We start from the raw sequence: 24,011 nt of genomic DNA on the forward strand, positions 1-24,011 counted from the left end.
AGAGGCTTCTCGTGAATCCAGTAGTTCCAGCCCTTATTTATTCCCTGCGCCTTTCTACTAACGCACTTCACAGTTTAAAAGAATGACTAAACTTACATAGCCATTTAATTAGGCAATATGAAAAGGGCAGAAATGACAGGAAGGGAAAAGGGAAATAGTTAAAATAAGGTATGCTGGCCACTCCATGAGACAGTGGCAGTAGGTTCTAGATAGGCTACTGTCTCACCTTTGTTAAGTATAATGGTTTAATTGAAGTGAAATGAGAATGCCTAAATGTGTACTGCTGAAAAGATTTAACATGGGGATTTTCCATGAGGCTATATTGAAAGCAAGAAGAGTTCTCTCTGAGCTGTAACTAGTGTTTATGGAAAACAATCTTACTTGGCTACGAGTGAGCGCCAAAGAAGAAAACATTTCTTTAAGTAGTCTGACAGCCATTCTTCCCTAAAGTAAGAAAACTTGTATAGCACTTGCGAATCTCCAAAGTTGAACTAGTTGAAGGAAGGTAAAAAATTTGAAAATAATCCTCACATCAGATGTCGAAGAAATAAACAACTATCTGACTTTTAGAAGTCACCTGAAGGCAGCCCTGTTTAGGGAAGTTTTAATGTCTGATGTTTTATTGTAGTTTTAATATTTTGTTGGAAGCCACCCAGAGTGGCTGGGGAAACCCAGCCAGATGGGCGGAAAAGAAAGAAAGAAAGAAAGAAAGAAAGAAAGAAAGAAAGAAAGAAAGAAAGAAAGAAAGAAAGAAAGAAAGAAAGAAAGAAAGAAAGAAAGAAAGAAAGAAAGAAAGATTACCTGTTGGTTAGTTTTTCTTCTCTGTGCTGAGAGTAAACCTTTGATCATGTGATGAAGGTAAAAAGGTAACAGTAAAGGACCCCTGACAGTTAAGTCCAGTCGCGAATGACTCTGGGGTTGCAGCGCTCATCTCGCTTTACAGGTTGAGTGTTATGTATTGGGTTTAACACATTTTATCTTACAAGGCGCATTCTAACCAATCGTAGAAGCGTTGGTAGACGAACGTTCTAATGGAAGTAAACACATGCTCTTTTAACTGTCAACTGTCAACGGTCAGTTCATGCTTGGGATTATTATTGTGTTGTTCTGTCAGTTTGGTTCTTGTGTTCCTATGAGTGAGCTGTTGTCACTGACAAATGTTGAATAAATTTAGTTGAGGAACTTATACTGCCTTGGGCTTCTGACTTTTTCTGATCATTTAACGTTTGCGACGAGGATGGGATAGATGAGCTCCCACCGGCTGCCAGAGACCCAAGATCGCAATGCAGCACCGCCGCCTGCCGCCTCACAGTAAGCGCGACCTCACCGCCACGCTGGACTCAGCAAATAGTCCCGGAAATGAGACCGTGCCTGTTGCATCTTCGCAACCACCCACAACTGCACAGATTTGAGGATGGCTACCAGTCATAGTCGGCTGCCACTGGACTTCGATATGAGCCATCCTGCAAAATGGCCGCAGTGGCGAACATTTAACATCGAGGGAGTCGGCGTTTGTCCGCAGACAGTTTTTCCAGGTCATGTGGCAAACCAGAGCAGTGCATGGAAACGCCATTTACCTTCCTGCTGGAGTGATACCTATTTATCTTCTTGTACTTTGACGTGCTTTCGAACTGCTAGGTTGGCAGAAGCTGGGACCGAGCAACGGGAGCTCACCCCGTCGTGGGGATTCGAACCGCTGACCTTCCGATCTGCAAGCCCAAGAGGCTCAGTGGTTTAGACCACAGCACCATCAACATCCCCGGTGATGAAGGTATTGAGTTGCAAATTCACCACCTTGAAAGGGTTGCAACTGTTAATCTCTCTGAAAGCTAGAGAGACAACAATGAGCTGCATAGCCTAAGGCCAAAGGTGGCTGGAATGCAGGTTGGAATGGAGTAGTAGTGACACAGTTTAGATTTTTTGAGTCTTGTTTCTGCCAGTAAAAGTTTGAATAATGCTTTTATGGGCCTGGACAATTATTCATTTCCAAAAGGAGTAAGTTCTTATGCTTCCAGTCGCTTCAAACTGAGCAATATTAATATCTGCAACAACCTTTCTCTCTGATACAGCCAGGTGGAACAGTTGCTGGTGGAGATAATCCCTGGAGCAAAACAGTCCGTCAGTCCTTCAGCTGATATGGCTACTAGTTCTTTCACATGATTAGTCATATGGCAACTTGATACAGACAAAATTCTGCTTGGGGATTTAAAAAAAATAACGTTGCTCAGTTAAAGCTGTTACAACTGAAAGTAGACAGAGAATGAATCCCTACTTTCATTATAGAAACACAGCACCAAGTATGTTTCCTTCCAACTACTACTGGTGATTAGGGAAGAAAAAGAAGTTTAAGCTAAATCTTCTTTTATACATCAAATAACCTCACTCCCCAAATTCTCTATTCTCTTCTGATTATAAAGGAGCTCTTTAGCTGGCGATACCTCTGCTGGTTCTCATGTTGAGGTTTCTAAAACAGCTGTAAAAGCTTTGTGGGGTTTATCATAGAGTTGTGAGAATCAAGCCTGTGTTATTCTACAGATGGTTTAACAAAAACACTCATTGCCGTCCCCAGTTGAAGGATTCAGTGTCAATGCTTCATTTGTCAACATCTGGACAGAAGTTTCTCCATCTTCTGGTACCTTAATGGGTGAAGCGACGGATACTCACTAGAGACCGTGCATTACTGTACAGTGGTACCTCAGGTTACATACGCTTCATGTTACAGACTCCGCTAACCCAGAAATAGTGCTTCAGGTTAAGAACTTTGCTTCAGGATGAGAACAGAAATCGTGCTCCGGCAGCGCGGCGGCAGCAGGAGGCCCCATTAACTAAAGTGGTGCTTCAGGTTAAGAACAGTTTCAGGTTAAGAATGGATCTCCAGAACGAATTAAGTACTTAACCCAAGATACCACTGTACTTCGTAGACTTCAAAATGTGGTAACCCAGCCCTGTTCATGCTGGGTTCTGCTTAGCAGTACCCCAGATGGAAACCTCAAACCCCTACTCTGGAATTACCACATGCTTCGTGGCAAATTGTTTTCGAAACTAGAACAAAGAAAATCTCAAAAGCAGCTTTGATTGAACAGCAGACTCCCATACCCTGAGTGGGTGTGAATTAAAGATTCTATTGGGCATGCCAAAAAACCTTGGACATACCTAAAACAGCTCTTTGGGTTTTAGCCTGTAGTAATAGCTAATCTATTAGCCTGAACCCCAGTCTATAATGAGTAGCCATCAGCGTTGCTCTGCCTATCTTTTAGGCTTCATTTATCATAGCACTCTGCAAGGCCAAATTACTCACTTGAAAGGCAGAAATGACCGTTTCTTCACTAATGGGTATCTCTGGGTCACCATTATAGCTAAAATCGTCTATACTTTAAATGATGCTCACCAATGCAATTTTTATGAATGTGCACGCCCTAATTCTGTGGCCACCTTTCTTCTGAATAGAAGTTAGAGGACAGGACATCTCTATGGACAGATATTCTGGGTTCAAGACACAGCTCACCATGGCATAAATGTGCATGAATGTATAGCATGACTCTGGGTAAATGAAGATGGCTGAGTTTTCGGTGGCACTGCACTTTGCAGTATGCCCAGCGGCTGCCCTCTAAGCAATTTTTTTTTTAAAATGGGAGAAAGGGGCAGCTGATCAGGTTCCCAGCACAAACACAGTTTGGGCCTCCTGGGTACCACTGTTAATAGCATCCCTGCCTGGAACTTGTCTGACTTAGGTGGGCATGAGGATGCTGTGACTCTCAAGATGTTGCTGGAGTGAAACTCTCATCATCTCCACCCATTGGCCATGCTGGCAGTGGATGATGGGAGTTGAAAGCCCACAATATTGAGACCCTACCTGCCCGGGGACTGTCTCGCCAGAGTGGTGCATGCTCTAGTTATCTCCCGCTTGGACTACTGCAATGCGCTCTACGTGGGGCTACCTTTGAAGGTGACCCGGAAACTACAACTAATCCAGAATGCAGCAGCTAGACTGGTGACTGGGGGCGGCCGCCAAGACCACATAACACCGGTCTTGAAAAACCTACATTGGCTCCCAGTACGTTTCCGAGCACAATTCAAAGTGCTGGTGTTGACCTTTAAAGCCCTAAACGGCCTCAGCTTAGTATACCTGAAGGAGCATCTCCACCTCCATCGTTCTGCCCAGACGCTGAAGTCCAGCGCCAAGGGCCTTCTGGCGGTTCCCTCATTGCGAGAAGCAAAGCTATAGGGAACCAGGCAGAGGGCTTTCTCGGTAGTGGCGCCCGCCCTGTGGAACGCCCTCCCAGCAGATGTCAAAGAGATAAACAACTACCTGACATTCAGAAGACATCTTAAGGCAGCCCTGTTCAGGGAAGTTTTTAATGTATGACATATTAGTGTATTTTTGGTCTTTGTGGAAGCCGCCCAGAGTGGCTGGGGAAACCCAGCCAGATGGGTGGGGTACAAATAAATTATTATTATTATTATTATTATTATTATTATTATTATTATTATTACTAGAGTGCCACAGCTTCCCGATCTTTGCTGTGAGTTCTGGCTCTCTGCTTCTCTGTCTGGTCCCGTTTACCTGGCTTTGAGGGTAGTGGCCTTGCTTAGGAGATCTCGCTGAGACCACTTAGTTGGGGGTAAGGTCTACTGTTTTTACTATTATTTTGGTTCTTGAAATATCTCTACTGTTGATATGCATTATCTGCAGATTGCTTAATCTTAGCATACATTTATTAGTATGACATCATTTGATTAACCTATCCATTCTTGTACAACTATTCATTTATTTAAAAATATATTGGCACGTCTTGCAATTGTTAGTGAATTATCTTGAAACTTGATTTTATTGGATCTTTTTATTGGATTTGTATGGCGCTTTGAGCAAACATGAGAAAGTGGCTTACAAATAAACTGGTGGCGATGATTTTTTAACAAAACAAAATCCAGAAAGATGTGTAGAAACCCCAACTTCCTTAAGTAATGTATTTCAATAGCCACTTCACACAACCAATCTATCATGTGGCAGTGACAGTTATCTGCCTTAAAAATATAGTTGTAAACCTTTTTATAGGGCTAGAGTTAAATTGATACGCTTTCAGCTTGTCCCATTGACAGATATTTCATATGTATGATAACAAATCTCTTTTTATGATAGTGGATCTTTGGTCATTTTCTTTTGTTATCTGGGATGGCTACTAAACATGAGCTCTCAGAGTTCACATTGAAATTAATTGTTACCGGAAAGGAAGAAATTTGTTCCATGGGAGCCTGACCAAAGTTGCGGCATTTATTCCTGAAGGTGATAAGAATGAATAAAGACCTTCTTCATTGAGACTGCATGCAAAACAGATTCTTTTCCCTTCATTAATGCCCTATTTCAAACTATACATTAAGAGCTGAAACACACTTATCAGCAGCTGCACTTGATTTATCTTACTGAGTTATATCGCAGGCATCAAAATTTTGAATAATTCTCCATTTTAACCTTTGCTCATACAAAATTAACACATTACGGAATTACCTAATTCTAGCCTCAGCTTTTCAGTGACATGTAAGTTTTGTGTGTGGATAAAGAGGTGTTTTTTTAAAACGTCAGAAAATATTCATAGAGTCAGTCCTCACTTGTAGCCTGAAGTGGTATAGATTTGTTACATGGAGCAGCTGAACATGGAGCTTGTCAGAAGAGAAACATATTTTCAGCAAAAGCGTGGGTTGCACCTTTTGCTATAGCACTGTAGTATCCATGCCCTTTTCTAAAAAGGCAGGCCATTGCTGTGGACCAGGCATAGGCAACCTCGGCCCTCCAGATGTTTCTGGACTACAACTCCCATGATCCTTAACTAACAAGACCAGTGGTGAGGGATGATGGGAATTGTAGTCCCAAAACATCTGGAGGGCCGAAGTTGCCTATGCCTGGTGTGGACTGCTGAAGCAAAAATGGAAGCAATTCCATTCCCAACCTTTAGTTGGGGGTAGAATTTGCTTGACAGCAATGAAGGAGCTCTCTCGCTCCTTTGTAATCTTTCCAGCATCCCACCAATTAAGCAATGTTGGCTTTGCCAGCTGCCACTGGGAGCTGAGTGGGATTTTGGGGGGTACATCCTGACTGGCTTTCTGATGCACTTTTTTCACCAATTTCACACCACTTTGACATTTATTAGCATAGTAAGCACCCTGAGACAAGGAGAGCACTCACTAACAACCATCTATTGTCAACTAGCTCAGGGGCTGCTTGGTTTGGTGTTTCCAGGGTCTGGCAGGTGCCACCTGATGAACACTGAACAGCAGGGGTGGCTGGCACTGGTCAGATCCTGCACAAACCCAGAGCTTCCCTTTATGGGTGTTAAGTAAAATGGTTTAATTGACACTGAAATGAGAATGCCTAAGTGTGTGTTGATGACAAGGTTTAATTTTCCATTGGGGCTGTATTAAGGGGAGCACTCTGAGCTTGTGCTGAGTTGATAATTAACTAACTGATTGTTGTTCTCTGGTAGCCAACATATGAGTGTTGTAACCTTAGATCATGTGATGAAGGTATTGGGTTGCAAATCTCCATTTTGAAGGGAGTCCTTTGAGTCCTTTGTCTCACAAATTCCATGGAGCGAGGATGTAAATGAAGCTCTCCTGAAGAGAGAGTAAACGGCCTAAGGCCAGTAAAGGCTGGACAGCAGGCTGTGAAGAGAGAGAGAGAGATTTGCTTCTAGGTTTTTCTGGATTATGTCATTTTTTCTAAGATGCTGAGCCTGTGCTGGTTAGCACAAGATATTGTATGGATATTTTTGGATGTATCCTTGACGCTTATGTTCTGTTTTTAAAAGAGTTCTGGCAGTAAAAGTTTGAATAATATGTTTTTTATGGGCCTGGACAATGCTTCATTTCCAAAAGAAGTCAGTTTCTACGCTTCCAGTCACTTCAAACTGCACAATATTAATATCTGCAAAAGATGGGAAGATCTTTTTTTCTTGTCACCAAGCCAGCTTGGGAAAGGGAGTTTCTCTGTTGTGGTTTGGCCCTTAACAGCAAGCAGAAGGTTTTCTACAAGTTATTCCTGCTCACATTTGTAATTTTAGTGCAGGTTCTTCATTTGTTGGCATCTGTCTGTCTCAGGAACTCCATGTAAGCTTGGGCAAAATGATTGATGAGACTCTGTAGAGATCTCTCTGAGTGATCTGTCATGGCCGTGCCATCTGCAAATATCATCTCTTGGCTAAGGATCCACCACACTTTGGCTTGGCCTGGAAACATCCCAGGTTTCCAGTGACCTATGTAATTATACCGCCAGTGACCTTATATATTGCAAATATATGTAGAATATATTAGTATTTCCTTGAAAACATTTCTAAAGGAGTCCATTATTATGCACTCATATTTGCATGAGTAAATGACCCCCCATTTATTTTTCTTTTCAGCTGCTGGTAGAATATTTATTGCTTTTAAATGTTATTGCAAAAATTATCTTCAAAGAGGCAAGCTTAGCTTGTGCAAATTAATGACCCTGAGTAGAATTCAGTTCGAAGCAATAATTCTTGTAGAAACAAAAATTTTGCACTTCAGCAAGTCTTTTGTTATCTGTACCAACATGTGAAATAATTTACACCCCATATTGACGACCCAGTGTAGCATTTTATGTATCATTGCAATCATGTTGTTATTTGAGGATGCTGTTAAGACTGAAACAAACATCTAACCCACAACATTCTAGAAGATATAAGCTAAGTCCTAGTAGTATATTTTTCCTAAATAATGCTTTATAAGCATTAAAATATTCATTAGGCATAGGTCTGTAACTGATCTCCCCAGGGCTCTGCCACCCAATAACATTACCAGCATCTCCTTGACCGCAACTCCCCCCTAGCTGCTGAGGTCCTCTCGCAAACTCCTCAAAAACAAATTAGAGATGAGCTTGCAATATCTCCAAATCTGGGAGAGTTGTGTACAGCTATTAACCAAATGAAAAACAATAAAGCCAGAGGACCTGATGGGATACCTGCAGAAGTCTTCAAAGTGGGCAGAATTGAACTTACACAACAACTTCAGAAGCTCATTGGGAAAACCTGGGAGAGAGAGGAGATCCCAGCAGACTTTAGGGATGCCAAATCATCAATCTTTTTTTAAAAAAGGTGATAGAATGGACTGTGGAAATCATCATGGCATCTCTTCAATAGCCTCAGCCCGGCAAAATTCTTGCAAGGATCTTAGCAAACCATCTCCTAACTATATCCAAGGATACACTTCATGGATCCCAAAATGGTTTTCAACCTTCTAGGGGACAGTGGATATGATTTACATTGCTCAACAGCTTCAAGAAAAATGCAGAGAGCAAAACCAGACCCTGTATATGGCATTTATTGACCTGATTAAGGCCTACGACACTGAATAAAACTTCTCTGTATTCTCAGAATTGGCCTCCACAGTCACTTATGGACTCATTGTTAAAATCGTGTTTATGGAAGACAATCTTACTCGGCCACCTCAAGATTTCCTTCCTGAATCTGTACAGTGGTACCTCAGGTTTAGTACGTAATTCGTTCCGGAGGTCCATTCTTAACCTGAAACTGTTCTTTACCTGAAGCACCACTTTAGCTAATGGGGCCTCCTGCTGCCACTGCGCCGCCAGAGCACAATTTCTGTTCTCATCCTGAAGCAAAGTTCTTAACGTGAAGCACTATTTCTGGGTTAGCGGAGTCTGTAACCTGAAGCGTATGTAACCCGAGGTACCACTGTACAATCATATTCCAATGAGGTGACTGCATTAAAATCATCTAATAAGATTACCTTCTTTCTATTACTTTCTTTCACACACTTTTAAGCCAATTTTATGCTTCTTTTTCTGTTACACATTGTTATCCATCTTATTTAGTATTTCAGTATTTATAACGGAACTTGTTTATTCTAATAGAAGTTCTGATTTTTCAATATAATTTTGCAAGTATCCTTTAAACGCCTTCCAGTCCTTGTCTATCTTCTCTTTTGATATCCTTCCAATTTATCCCATTGTTTTGAATATATTGTAATACTTCAATAATTTGGCAAGCCACTCTGTTGTTGTTGGTATAATACCACTTTTCCAATTTTTCGCAATCAATAACCTTGCAGCTACTGTTGCGTATAAATATAATATCTTGTCTTCTTCCTTTAGACTTCCTGGTACTATTCCCAATAGAAAACCTTCTGATGTTTTCCTAAATGAATATCTGAACATTTTTTCATTTCATTGTATATTGTTTCCCCCCCAAAAATTATGTTTAAACAATTCCACCATATATGCATTGTAGTATCTTTTTCAGTGTTGCATTGCCAGCAGACATTGCTACAATTTTTATTCAGTTTTGCTATTCTTTCAGGTGTTAAATATCATCTATGTTGTATTTTGAGGTAATTTTCTTTCAATATATAACACATAGTGAATTTCATATCTTCTTTCCACAATTTTTCACATTGTTCGAGCATAATATTTTCCCCAATATCTTGCGCCCATTTAATCATGGATGCTTTAACCAGTTCATCCTTTGTTTCCCTCTCTAAGATCAGATTAAATAATTTAGATATATTTTTCATTTTTCTTGTATGAAGTATTTATCAAATTGTGATATTTCTTTTTCAAATCCTATCTTTTTGTCTTCCGCTAATCTATACTTAATTTGAATATATTGGAACCAATCACTAATAATTTCTGTGTAATTAATTAATTAATTTCTGTATAATCTTTTAATTCCAATTCTCCATTTTCTTCCTTTAATACAGTTTTATAAGTAGCCCAATTTTCTTTCATATTTAATTTTTTCCCTGTGACAATTTCTGCCAGCGATGCCCACCAAGGAGTTATCGGTTCTAGGAGTCTTTTATATTTCTCCCATATTTTATATATAGACTTTCTGACTATATGCCCTAGAAACCCTTTATGTACTTTGACTTTCTAATCTATTAGATAGGCATGCCATCCAAATCTCGGGTCTACTCCCTTTAAATCCAACACATCTGAATCGTCTAATTTAATCCATTCTTTTAGCCAGGTCAGACCCACCACATCATGGTATAACTCCATGTCAGGGAGGCCAAATCCTCCTCTTTCCTTCTTATCTATCATTATTTTATGGTTTATTCTTGGGTTTTTCCCTGACCACATGAATTTGGCCAAATTTCTTTTCCTATTATTAAAACATTTCTCTCCTCCTAGTATTGGGATACATTGAAATAAAAACATCATCATTGGTAATATGTTCAACTTTATTACCAATATTTTATCTAATAAGGAAAGATTTAATGGGAAATAGAAAGATATTTGTAATCCAACTGGGGTTCTTCTTTGTCTTCCGCCACTTGTCGGCTTAATCCAAGGTATTAGAATAAGTAAAAAGCCACATATAACACATGGTGAAATAAAAAGTTTCCAACTCTTTCCTCCAGGAGAAGAAGAAAGGGGGAGGAGGGGGGGTTAAAAGTCCCGATTTCAAAGCCTCCTTCCCTTAAACTGTAATTAATCTGGTAGCAAAATCCAACAGTATATCAGTATATCAAACGAAAAGCTTTGGCCGGAGATATTAAACTTTCCAAAGTTACAAAGCAGTTTGTTAATGCAAGCCTCAGTTTATTAGCTAAAATTAGCAGGGCTTTCCCAGTCCCAAAAATGGTGGAGTGTGATGAATTTAAGTTTAAGCCACTGGCAGGATAGAATCTGGCCAGAGAAGAAAAGTAGATTCCTCTTACTTCACTCGCCACCTGTTGGTCCTTCATAAAATCTTAGCCTCGTCACTTTAAACAAAGTAAACAATGTCTTTTTGGCAACATTCAGCAGATACTTTCTCTCCTCGCTCCTTCCTGCAATCTTCCACCATACGCCATCTTCTCCCAGCTGCCGGAACGGACTCCCTTTTTACACCCTCAGCTCTCCGAATCGTTGTAAACTCAATTTTAGTAAGTCCGCAGCTCGATCCAGTCTCCGGATTTATTGACAAAACCTGGGGAGCACAACTGGGCACTGCCAGGTTCTATGTCCACCAAAATAATCCTCTTGGGGTTCTGAGGTCTGTGTAGCCTTCACAGAGCTTCTAAAAACCCCGTGTTGCTCGAGATTCCCCAGAGGGCTATCTTGCGCTTCTTTCTAATGGCCGTGGCTCTGCCGGAAGTCCACCTTAAGCCCATTCGATGTCCTCAATAAGCAGGTCTTCTGGAAGAGAATGAAAAAGAGAGACTGAATTAACAGCCTCTTTCAAGAAAGCCCTCTAAACAATACCCAAACCCAAGGGTTCAACCACCTCAGCTTTTGTAGCTGGAGTCAGTCAGGGCCCTGCCTACTGAGGCGAAGTGAAAAAGGCCTTCAAGGCACAGCAAGAAGGCCTGGGAGGTCTTTCTCGGGCATGAGCCATAACACTACTAAGTGAAAAGTCCCCAAGGTGTGCAGATTCATTTACCTTCTTTGGGTTCTGGCAGCTGATGTTCGGCTGTTGCCTTCTGCAGAGGAAAGAGAAAGCTGGATCAGACGCCTTTTGTGACACTACAAAACCCACCATTGGCGGGTGCAAGGGAGCCCACAAGGAGGGCCAAGCCAGGAAAGAGTGGCCTCCCTCAGGCTTGGGCCCAATCCCTTGCCCCAGAGGACCTCCATGGGCCCTGCAGCCTCCTGGGCAGAGGTGGAAGGGCAGCACCAGGGAAGAGGGCAGGACATGCTTCTAGCATCATCCTGACACATGCCACATTAGCTGCATTAGTTGCCTTTTGGAGGATGGGCGTGGAAGGATTCAGAGACTGCAGAATTGAGGGCAAAGACCACAGTCAGCAGTCAGGGGGTCTGGGGATTCAGTCCCTCCTCTTTTGTTCCCCCCAGTACTAACCTCAGGCTTTGGAAAAGTTTCGAAGAGTTTGGGCACAACTGCAACAAGAGAAGGACATGGGGACAGGTTAGTTCGTCCCTTTGCAGCTTCCAAGGTTATTCCAATAATCTTCTCCTTGGTTTCCCTGCTTCTACACTCCTACAACAGGGGTACCAAACCACAGGCCTTGGGGGACAGTCTTGGCCTGCAGCCCCCCAAATGTGGCTCACAAGGGAATGTGGCCCTCTAGCTGACCACTGTCCCCCTGCCCTGTCCTACCAGCTGCCTCAGCCTCCAGCTTCCACTAGAAATGCTTCTTCTCCTCTCTCTTTTTTTCAAAATAATTTTTATTGAATGGTTTTATGTTACAGAAAACAATACAGCCATACTACCACAAAATATAATTAAGAAATAAAAATTACATACATTGATATTTAGTTTGTTATTTGTTATTTACCGTCTTATTTCCTCCCAAACATTCCATACAAAAAAAACATATGTGCAGGCACCCACACACCCACACCCACACAGAAAATGATAATAATGAAAGTAAATAATTTCCCCCCATTTATCTTCCAAAATCTTTTCTTCAGCTTTGACTTCCTGTCAAGTCCCTTTGCATATGTTTTATTTTACATTTGAATGTACACAAAACAATAAACCTTTCTATATAATTTTTCTAATACATTCTGAAAACATAATAAATCCTTAATTGTAGTCCGCCTCCTTTTAGTTCCTTTATCACTCGAATGCTGGCATGGAGTCAAAACTATTATTGTATTTTTGAACATATTTTTTATAAACATCCCATTTTTCTGCTAATTTTTGCTTTGAGTTTCCTCTGAGTTTACTAGTCAGTTGAGCCGTCTCCACCAATTCCTGTAATTTGATTTGCCAATCTGTTATTATTGGAGCCTCGTGATCTTTCCATCACTTGGCCACAAGTATTCGTGCCGCTGTGGTTGCATACAAAAATACCTCTCTTAGATTTTTTTGGGATCTCTTTATCTAAAATAGTTAATAGAAATGCCTCCTTTTTTTAGTAAAAGTTATCCCCATCATCTTTTTTAATTCATCGTATATTTCCCCCCCCAAAATCTTAATCTTTCCACACGTCCACCACATGTGGATCATGTTACCGTTATTTCCTCCACATCTCCAACAAACATTTGCCAAATTTTTATACATTCTTGATAATCTAGAAGGAGTGAGGTGCCACCTATTAGCCATTTTCATCATGTTCTCTCTTATATTGTAGCTGGCTGTAAATTTCAAATTTACCTTCCATAAGTTTTCCCAATCTTTTAGTATAATTGGACGGCCCACATCCTGGGCCCACTTTATCATTGAAGCCTTAACCTCCTCATCCATTACTTCGTAGTCGAAAAGAGGTCTATACATTTTTGTGATTATTTTAGTTTTACTATTCAGTAATTCTCTTTCAAATCTTGAAGGCTCCTTTTCAAAACCTATCTGCTTATCCTATCTGAACATTTCATTCACCTGGAAGTAATCTAGTCAAATAGAAAAGTGATCTTTTAGTTTCTCATAACTTATCAATATTAGGTGACCCTTCTCCTCCCTTAATATTGTGTTATACGTTATCCAGTTCTCTTTGATGTTGGTTTTTTTTTAACAGCGATTGTTTCTAATGGAGAGTTCCATCTTGGGGTTTTCTGTTCCAAATATCTTTTGTATTTTTCCCACACCTTATATATAGCATTTCTTATTATATGATTTTAAAAACTCTGGTGTATCTTTATTTTCCCATAATTAAGATAGCCATGCCATCCAAAACGTGTGTCATGACCTTCTAGATCTAAAATATCCCAATTTTTTAATAAACACCAATCTTTCAACCAGAGAAGACATGAGGCTTCGTAATATAGCTTCAAATCCGGTAACCCGAAGCCACCTCGTTCTACGGTATCTATTATTATCTTATGCTTTAATCTTGGTCTTTTACCCTTCCACAAAAATTTAGAAATTTCTTTTTGCCACTTGTCAATACTGCTGGTCTTCCCTATAATTGGAATCGTTTGGAATAAAAAGAGTAGCTTCGGTAAGACTATCATTTTAATTACCAATATACGGCCCAGGAATGATAAGTTTAGGCTTGTCCATGTCTCCAACTGTCTTTTGATATCTTTCCAACAATTAATATAATTATCTTCATACAAGTTAATATTCTTTGGTGTTATCCATAATCCTAAATACTTGATTTTGGGGTAGATTTTAATTTGTATTATTTTTTCTAATTCTGCTTTTTCATCTGGCGACAAATTTTTTAACTAATAGTTTTGTCTTGTTTAAATTCAGTTTGAACCCCGCAACTTTACTGTAGGCATATATTATTTCCAATGCCTTTGTTAAACTCTGTTTTGGTTGCTCCATAGTTATAATTAGATCGTCCGCAAATGCCCTCATTTTGTAACTTCTATTTCCCAGCATAATCCCTTTTATTTCTTTTTCCTACCTAATTCATTTACATAAAACCTCCAATGTTAGTATGAAAATTAAGGGGGATAGTGGGCAACCTTGTCTGACCCCTTTACTGATTTCACACTCCTGTGATAAATTTCCATTTATTATGATTTTAGCTTTTTGTTTTGAATATATTGCTTCAATCCCTTTTATATAAAAAGGTAAAGGTACCCCTGCCCATACGGGCCAGTCGTGTCCGACTCTAGGGTTATGTGCCCATCTCACTTAAGAAGCCGGGGGCCAGCGCTGTCTGGAGACACTTCCGGGTCACATGGCTAGCGTGACAAAGCTGCATCTGGCGAGCCAGTGCAGCACACGGAAATGCTGTTTACCTTCCCGCCAGTAAGCGGTCCCTATTTATCTACTTGCACCCAGGGGTGCTTTCAAACTGCTAGGTTGGCAGGCGCTGGGACCGAGCAATGGGAGCGCACCCCACCGCAGGGATTCGAACCACCGACCTTTCGATCGGCAAGTCCTAGGCACTGAGGCTTTTACCCACAGTGCCACCCACGTCACTGTATACCAAAATCCATATGGTGTAATAGACCTTTCATAAATTTCCAGGAGACCCTATCGAAAGCTTTTTCAGCATCTATGGCCATTAAGACTGCCTTCTTTTCTATTCTTAAGTGTAAATACTCTAATAAGTTTATGTTGTTTCTAGTGTTGCTATAAATGTGCCTCCCGGGCAAAAAGCCAGCTTGGTCATTGTGTATAATCATCTGGAAGACTTTTTTTGATCTTTCGGCTAAAATATTTGCATATAATTTATAAACGCTATTTAGGAGTGCGATAGGCCTATAGTTGTTAATAAGTAGATTGTCTGTTCCCTGTTTTGGAATTAATGCAATAAGGCTGTCTTTCCATGAGTCTGGCATGGTTCCATCTTTTAAAATGTTGTTCATGATACTTCTTAATGGGTCAGACAGTATGTCCTCAAAATTTTTATAATATATTGCCAGTAGGCCATCTGGCCCTCGTGACTTTCCTATCTTTGCTTCCTTAATTGCTCTTTGAATTTCATGCAATGCAATAGGGGCATTCAACAGTTCTTTTTGTTCTTTAGTAAGTTTCGGAAGACCGTTCTGTTCTAAATATTCTTTAACTTCTTCTGATGTTTCATTTCCTTCCTTATAGAGTTCTCTAAAGAATTCGACAAATCGTTTCTCTATTTCTTTAGGGTTGTTTATTATTTTGCCTTCGCACTTAACTCTATAAGCCTTTCTGCCTCCCTCTTCTTTAATTGCCATGCTTTATAACATTCCTGGCATGTTCAAAGGTTTTTTGTTTCAATAATCTTAGTTTCCATTCCATTTCTGCATTTATTAGCATTAAATATTGAGATCGTAGGATCTTAATATTTGTTTTTAATTCTACACTATTTGGTTTTTTGTATAATTCCAGCTCGCTTTTTCTAATCTCCTCTACGATTTCATGTTGTTTTTTTCCCTTTTGTTTTCATTGAATTACGTTTTGTTGAATAAAGAAACCTCTTAAGACAGCTTTACTAGCATCCCAGACTATCTTTAAATCGGTGCCCTTATTTAAATTCAGTTCAAAAAATTCCTTTAACGTCTTTTTTGCTTTTTCTATTATTATTATTTCATCTCTTCCTGAGCTACCACCCTGGCCTATTCCTGCCCTTCCAAAAATGGCACGGGGGGAACTTCCTCACCTGGAGGCATAAGCTTCTTCGGTAGCGGGGCCACCTTTCTGGTTTTTCTGAGGCGTCTTTTTGTTCTTTCTGACCCACCACGGTGGGCAGATCGCCCCTCCTCCAGGTGCCCTTCGTCTTTGCTGTTCTGGCTTCCTCCGCCACTGGCCACAGGCTGTTCATTGTCTGGCAGCGGGGCCACCTCATTGTTCTTTTCTGGTTGAATGAAATTTTTTAGTCTCCTGAGCCTAGAAGAGATGATGCAGAACAGAAATACATTTAGCCTAATAGAGAATTGCCAGCACATCCCTACCAATTCCTTCCCTCCTTCTGCAGCTGAATGAACTGTAGGACTTCATAACAGCTGCAGAGAGGCAGCCAAGAGCATTCAGGGCTTGGAGAGAAAGGAGGTACCAGCTCCTGCCATTCCAGGACTGAGAGAGCCTGGCTACCATAGTTCAGGCCCTGATTGCTTCAAGACTGGATTACTGCCATGCACTGTATGTGGGGCTTCCCTTGTGCTTGGAAGTTGCAGTTAGTGCAAGATGCTGCAGCGTGAGTGCTGACAGGAACGAGGCCTTGTCAACATACAACACCTACATTGTTTTACCTTGTAAACCGCATATATATATATATATTGTATATAAATTTTATGAAACGAAGAAACAAAATAAGTAAATGGAGAGATGGCAGAGGTTTTTGCCCCATCGATGGGCACTTCTTCACATAACACTTAATTGGTTTGTGAAATTGGCAGCCAAAAGATGTGCAAAGGACGACTGCCTTGCAAGGTTGGAAAGAGGGGGGGGGTCACACCTATTCATTGAGGAAGAGGAGGAGAGTATTTGCGATTATGATCTGAAATAGATACAGTATGTAGAACCTCCTGGTTTGGAGGCAATCTACCACTGAATCCACCTGTTAGAGGACAATCAACAGGATTGGGCTATTCCTTGTGGGCTTCCTGGAGACATCTGGTTGGCCACTGGACCAAACAGGCCTTTGCTCTCCTTTTCCTGCTATGCCCATGAGGGATTGCAACACTCCACCCCAAAGGAAAGAGAAGCATTGCCAGCATTTAAAGGGTGCCTCTGCCTAGTCTTTGAAGGACAGCCCTGCCCAGAAAGGGAGGAGACTGCTAGGTGGGTCCTCCAAGCATCAAGGGGTCCAAGAAGACAAGCAGAACAACACTGGGCGGCCGAGAGAGGAAGGTGGTGGAGTCTTGCTTACAGACAGAGACCCACAGAAAGGGCTTAACAGTTGGAGAGATGGAAGATGGAGGCAGGGAGACATGTTAGAGTGCTGGACTAGGGGGACCTGGAAGACCAGGGTTCAAATCTTCATGAAGCACACTGGTTGACCTTCAGCCAGTCTTTTCCCCCTCAGCCTAGCCTACTTTGCAGGGTTGATGTGAGGGTAAAAACTGGTGGCGGGGAGAACCAGGTATGCCATCTTGAGCTCCTGGGAGGATAGCTGGCCTATGAATGTAAACAATGAATGTAATTGATGAGATGGGAGAAGAGAGGAAATAGGAAGGCAGGGAAAGAGTGTGGAGGAGCTGAGCTCTTTGGGAGGGGAGTGACTGGTCAAGACAATTTCAGGGGGCTGAGGCTGTGCAGGGGATTCCAGGATCCCACCCCAGGAGACATAGAGAAGGGGAAGAAATACTACTTACACTTTGAAGTTGAACATGGTGTACAGAAAAAGTCCCTGCTTCTTGGCTGTGCTACCTATGCCAAACCGTACCTCTCCAACCACCTCTCCTTCCACCAATCACACACACTCCTCTCTCTCCTGATCTCCTCACTAACCCACAATGGACACCTGTAGCTGGTGGCTTTTAAAGGGGAAGCAAGAGATGTCACAAAGGAGGGCAAGTCATTGTTACCGTGGCAACCCACCCACCTTGACCCTGAGCCAAACTCCCCCCCCCTCCTGATCTTTCTTCAGAACTTTGAAGCACCTGCTGTTCCGTCTGCAGGTTTGCTGGATCTTCTCTTTTGGAGTTCATGTTTTTATGTCGGATCATTCTTCATTCAGCCCCATTTCCAAAGCGAGACAATCCCAACGTCCCTTGAAATGCAGTAGAAGACTCCCAAGTCTAGGAGTGTCCATAGCAGAGGATTAGACAATCTGCTTTGCATTATCACCATCCTCATAGATAATCCTGGATGACATCTCCAGGTGGGGCAGAGAAGGTTCCCTGTCTGAAACCCGGGAGAGATGCTGCCGGTCAGGGTAGACAATGCTGAGGTGGATGGGTCAATGCCTGACTCTTCCCAAGGCAGTTTCCTATGAATATTCCTCTTAAGTCATTTACCCTGAAGACAAGCAAGCTAACTTCTCCAGAAGACCAACCATCAATTTCTCCATTTAGAAGATGATATGGAAAAGTCCCTGTTTTATATACAACAATGCAAGTACAAAAATCTTGAATATGAGAGGAAGCAAAATTCTGGCCTCTGTAATGAAGCAATAGGCAAAGGGTCCTGAAGCAGAGCAATTGGGGGGGGGCATCTGTCCGGGACTCTTCATTGTGATTCCTGCATTGCAGGGGGCTGGGCTAGATGGCCTTTGGTGTGGCCCCCAGTTCCACGAATCTGTAATTCTAGATTTGTACTCTGTACTGGCAGTGGCGTAGCGTGGGTTGTCAGCACCCGGGGCAAGGCAAGTAATTTGGGCCCCCTAACCCATGGATTTGCGCCCCCTAACCCTAACCCCCAGATGTTGCGCCCGGTGCGGCCGGCCCCTCCTGCACCCCCTACGCTACGCCACTGTGTACTGCGTCCTGTATATGTGTATATGTCCTAAATGTCTGGTATATATAACACACCATACTGCTATGTGTGTCTATACATACAAACAACAGAAGCTTTAAAATATCTACTTTGCAAGTTTCCTACAGATGTGTTTGAGAAGCTCCCATATGGGAATTCTGGAAAAAGAATGCAGGATTTGCAACTGAAAAAAAAAACTTTGGAATACTCTTTTAGAGAAGTGTGTGAACTACACCCACTTGTCTTACTGAAGGAGATTTACTAAAAGCAGCTCAAAGCTAATTTTCAATTAAGTGTGCCTAGCCTCACAGACTTTTTGCCTCACAGCTTTCTTGCAGTGACAGTGGCAGAAACTGCTATAACCCTTCATCCTAGTATATGAACATTTATCAAGCGCTAGCCCTCATAAAAAATATAATGGCAGGGGTGAAAATGCTTAAATCACCAAGCTAATTTGTTTATCAAGTGAGGAACTTGGAGGAAAAAGTGACACTGCGGAGAGAACTCAAGATTTTGCAAGGAAATAGGCCAGAAAAATAAAAGCTTTGAGGTGAATTGGCCTATTTTTAAGATGTTTGCAGGCAAATTGGTCACAGTTAGAAGAGACTAAAAAAAAAGAAAATGAAAACCATTAACAGGATACCACTATTATTCATTACTTGGTAGTTATTATATATTATTTTCCGTAAGGATGGGGGATTCCATCCAGTTCACATTTAAACTTAACTAAACCACACTTCCCAAAACAATATGTAAAGCAAAGCACATCTATCCTCTTCCAAAATCCACACTTCTCCAAATTTTGCAATTCTGCTCTCAAGCCAGGAGTGTAAAAATGCCTAACGGCTGCATATAAATCATATAGCATTGAAAATTGCATACAAAATGCATTGTCCTCTCCCCATTCCTCACTAAAATAAATTAAAATCCTATCTGAATTATCACCCAACCTCTTGCACCTTGTCTATTTGACCTTTATATTGCTGCTTTCAGTATAACTCACTGTTTGTTTGTTTTTAAAAAACCCTCTCAAACAAACTAAAGATACAATCTTACCCATTAATATTCCCAGCCAAATGTTTGTTTCCTATTTTCTTGGGAAATTCTTTTATCTTATCAGTTTTTTCATCACTAAAATCCAAGCATATTAGCAATCTTCCCCCTCAACACACACACCTTTTTTAAACATTTCATTGAGATTAAACTCTTCAGCTCTCTCAGTTTCAGAACCACAGAATTCCTTGGCCATTTATACCCAGGAATATCCATAATACTGTAGTCTTAATTCTTTGCATACCTACCCAATCTGTCTAAAGTCTTCAAAATCTTGGCCCTTCCTGTAGCATAGTACATTTAGTAGCTTATACATTTTTTGCAATGCTAAATACAAGACTTTCTACAATTTTTTTGTGCTGCCGACATCAAGAAAATATTTTCTGTGATTTGGGTGAAATGTTAAAATAAAAACAGACCCTATTGTGGACCATGGCGTCCTTTCAGATGTGTGTAACATGCAGTTTTGGTATTAAAATAGAAACCTTTTTTTGTGACTCAAGAGATTGTGCACATAGAATTGGATGTAGGTATATGCGCGGATGGCGCTGTGGGTTAAGCCACAGAGCCTAGGATTTGCCGATCAGAAGGTCGGCGGTTCGAATCCCCGCGACGGGGTGAGCTCCCATTGCTTGGTTCCAGCTCCTGCCAACATAGCAGTTCAAAAGCACGTCAAAGTGCAAGTAGATAAATAGGTACCACTCTGGCGGGAAGGTAAACGGCATTTCCGTGTGCTGCTCTGGTTCGCTTAGTCATGCTGGCCACATGACCCGGAAGCTGTACGCCGGCTCCCTCGGCCAATAAAGCGAGATGAGCACCACAACCCTAGAGTCGGCCACGACTGGACCTAATGGTCCAGTGGTACCTCAGTTCTCAAACTTAATCCGTTCCGGAAATCTGTTCCAAAACCAAAGTGTTCCAAAGCCAAGGCATGCTTTCTCATAGAAAGCAATGCAAAACGGATTAATCTGTTCCAGATTTTTAAAAACAACCCCTAAAATAGCGGTTTAACATGAATTTTACTATCTAATGAGAGAGACCATTGATCCATAAAATGAAAGCAATAATCAATGTACTGCACTACAAAATAAATAAGACAGTATTGTAGATGATAAAAATTAAAATTATTATTTTCTTACCTGCACTGATGTTAGTCACTGTTTGGATGGGGGGCTTTTATCCATTTCCGCAGTCATACAAACAATCAGTCAGTAGCTGAACTGGGTTCCACACAGTCACAAAAGCAAATGAACTGAAAAAGCCTCAAAAATAAAAACGCAAAATAAATAGCAAAAAACCACAGAGCCTAGGACTTGCCAATCAGAAGGCTGGCAGTTCGAATCCCTGCGACGGGGTGAGCTCCTGTTCTTCAGTCCCAGCTCCTGCCCACCTAGCAGTTTCACAGCACGTCTAAGTGCAAGTAGATAAATAGGTATCACTCCGGCGGGAAGGTGAATGGCTTTTCCATACTCTGCTCTGGTTTTGCCTGAAGTGGCTCAGTCATGCTGGCCACATGACCTGGAAGCTGTACGCCGGCTCCCTCGGCCAATAAAGCGAGATGAGCGCCGCAACCCCAGTGTCGGCCATGACTGGACTTAACGGTCAGGGATCCCTTTACCTTTATGCATTAGGACAGTGCACTGAGCATTCTTTACAAGACCTGTGGATATTATTTTTCAACATATGCCTACTTCTAGGGCAAAAGTGGCTTATTTGTAGTCCCAAAAATCTCACCAGCCCCAGTCTGCATAGCCAGGAGTCAAGGATGGGAAAGTTGTAGTCTATTTGCATCAGGTTAGCAACTCATTTTCTAAAGGATCACAAGCAAAATGTGTATATTAAGTGAAGCAAAAGCCAGAAGCAAGTGTGTTTTTTGTGTTAAATAACATGTTAGGAGATTTTCTAATGACAGACAGGTTGAGTAAGATTCCGCAATGTACCCATGAAGATAAACAGAAACCGATGAGTCAGTTTGTATTTCTTAGTGCAGAAAGTATTAATCTGATAGGTAGAGATCTTTCATATTCTAATTAATTCAAGAGGGTTCTGGAAGCTTCTGTGTGTGAAAGAAACAAGCAGAAGGTTCGTGATGTTTGGGTTATTCCTTCAGAGACGCTAAGTACAGCTGGCTTAAACTGGTTCTGTTATCTCTTCTTCAAGGTCATGCTGACTATAATAAGAGGCCAGAAGGAGCCTGGGTTTCACTCATTTTCTCTTCTATCCCTGTTCCTTCTTGTGTGGTGCTCTGTACATAGTATGCTTAGTGTTAAGAGACTGAGAGCCAGTGTGGTGCAGTGGTTAAGAGCCATAGACTTGTAATCTGGTGAACCAGGTTTGTGTCTCTGCTCCTCCACATGCAGCTGCTGGGTGACCTTGGGTCAGTCACACTTCTCTGAAGTCTCTCAGCCCCACTCACCTCACAGAGTGTTTGTTGTGGGGAAGGAAGGGAAAAGGAGAATGTTAGCCGCTTTGAGACTCCTTTGGGTAGTGATAAAGCGGGATATCAAATCCAAACTCTTCTTAAGGTTTAGACTTATTGTAAGTTCTTGTAAGTGTAAGTTAATTCTGCTGCAACTAGATTTCTTATGGACAGTGCCAATCCTGAATGTATTGGATTTGTGACCATTATGCTCATTTGCCCTCGGTAGCAGTAAAAGCTCTGCTGGATGAAATACAATTGCCTCTGATCTGTTTTTTTGGAATCCTGCAACGTGTTTAAGTTTTTACTCTGCTAACTATACAGAGGAGTTCTACTCTTGAGTAGAATTTCAATGACAGTTCAATTTGGAGCAGGCTGCACGATCCAACCCAGGTAAAATCCTGTTAAGTCGTTTCAAGGGAAGAATTAAACAAGGGCTCCGAATCAACGTGACCTAAAAGTGCTTAATTTGGGCCGGATTGTGCCCGTCGGATTTACACACGCAAGCGAGAGGCAGCCAAGAGAGCATTTTGAAAAGCGCTCCACACAGGCTAGCCATTGTTGTCAACAACGCAAGCAAGTACAAGGCAATTGTGAGGGATTTAAGACTGCAAAATGGTGGGGAGTAGTACCAGTTGCTAATTCATGCGAGCATCAAACAGGGTGAGCACATGGTGAAGAACGAGAGCGACAGGGAAAACATTGTATAACATTCTATTTGCCTGCTTAAAATTCAGCAACACTAAGAGATGTTGTATAGAGTTCCACACCATCTGGCAGCTACAAGGATCAAACAAAATACAATTTACAGGTACTCCGCCACGCAGCCTAAATAATACACCATAGTGCACCAATTGTGCATGAGAGACAGCGCAGCATTAAAGATAATTGATGCGCAGCCCCTGCACTTCCTGCTCTAATTTATGTCGCAGGAGTGTCACGAGGGGGGAATTATGGGTGATATGCTGCATAGCCACCTGCCACGTCATAATGTGGCTCCAGGTACCACAACAGATAGCTACTTATTTTGATTTAGACCGAACTCGCAGCTCCGGTCCTCCTAGCACAACAATCCCCTGCCAAATCAGATTAAAAAAAATAAAATGGACAGAGACATTCATCTTCTGCCATGCAAACCTCCGGCAACAGACATTTCTAGTGCATTTCACATAATTCTTTGTAGTTTGTACAAAGGAGGAGAGTCTTCCCCCATCTCTAAAAAAGCAAATCATGTTTATTGAAAATACCATGTTGGGGGCTTGCCAATTCCTTTACGGTTATGAGCCTGACATTTAAGTTTCTTCTAGACACACACACACACTTCTTAATGCTGTTTCTTTCCTGAATGAAAACATCCAGCCAACTTTTTAACCTAGAGAGGGAGCAAACAGCAGCATAGAACCCTCTTCCCCAATCTGCAAAACAAGGCCACCTCCTCCATCTTAAAATCAAAGGATCAGCTGCAAAATAGAGGCTAAACCTTGTGCACCAAGACTTGGAAACCTATTATATTTGTGGAGCAGTGTGGCAACATGTAGGAAAAGGTAAAGGGACCCCTGACCATTAGGTCCAGTCGTGACCGACTCTAGGGTTGTGGCGCTCATCTCGCTTTATTGGCCGAGGGAGCCGGCATACAGCTTCCGGGTCATGTGGCCAGCATGACTAAGCCGCTTCTGGCGAACCAGAGCAGCACACGGAAACACCGTTTACCTTCCCGCCGGAGCGGTACCTATTTATCTACTTGCACTTTGACTGAGCAACGGGAGCTCACCCTGTCGCGGGGATTCGAACCGCCAACCTTCTGATTGGCAAGTCCAAGGCTCTGTCGT

At 41.7% G+C, this 24,011-nt stretch overlaps 1 protein-coding gene across 1 annotated transcript; it reads right to left on the reverse strand.

Moving 5' to 3' along the window:
• Positions 1-10,951: 10,951 nt before the first annotated feature.
• LOC309379741 (uncharacterized protein) lies at positions 10,952-17,741 on the reverse strand. The gene is made up of 5 exons (XM_081929180.1): positions 17,609-17,741; positions 15,955-16,181; positions 11,817-11,854; positions 11,397-11,436; positions 10,952-11,152 (listed from the first exon to the last, which is right to left on the reverse strand). The coding sequence occupies exons 1-5, from the start codon at positions 17,623-17,625 to the stop codon at positions 11,118-11,120; spliced, it is 357 nt and encodes a 118-aa protein (XP_081785306.1). The 5' UTR covers positions 17,626-17,741; the 3' UTR covers positions 10,952-11,117.
• Between the last annotated feature and the right edge of the window lie 6,270 nt (positions 17,742-24,011).

The sequence above is a fragment of the Podarcis melisellensis genome (assembly GCF_964234715.1).
Source record: "Podarcis melisellensis genome assembly, chromosome: 10".
In the NCBI taxonomy this organism is placed as follows: Eukaryota; Metazoa; Chordata; class Lepidosauria; order Squamata; family Lacertidae; genus Podarcis; species Podarcis melisellensis.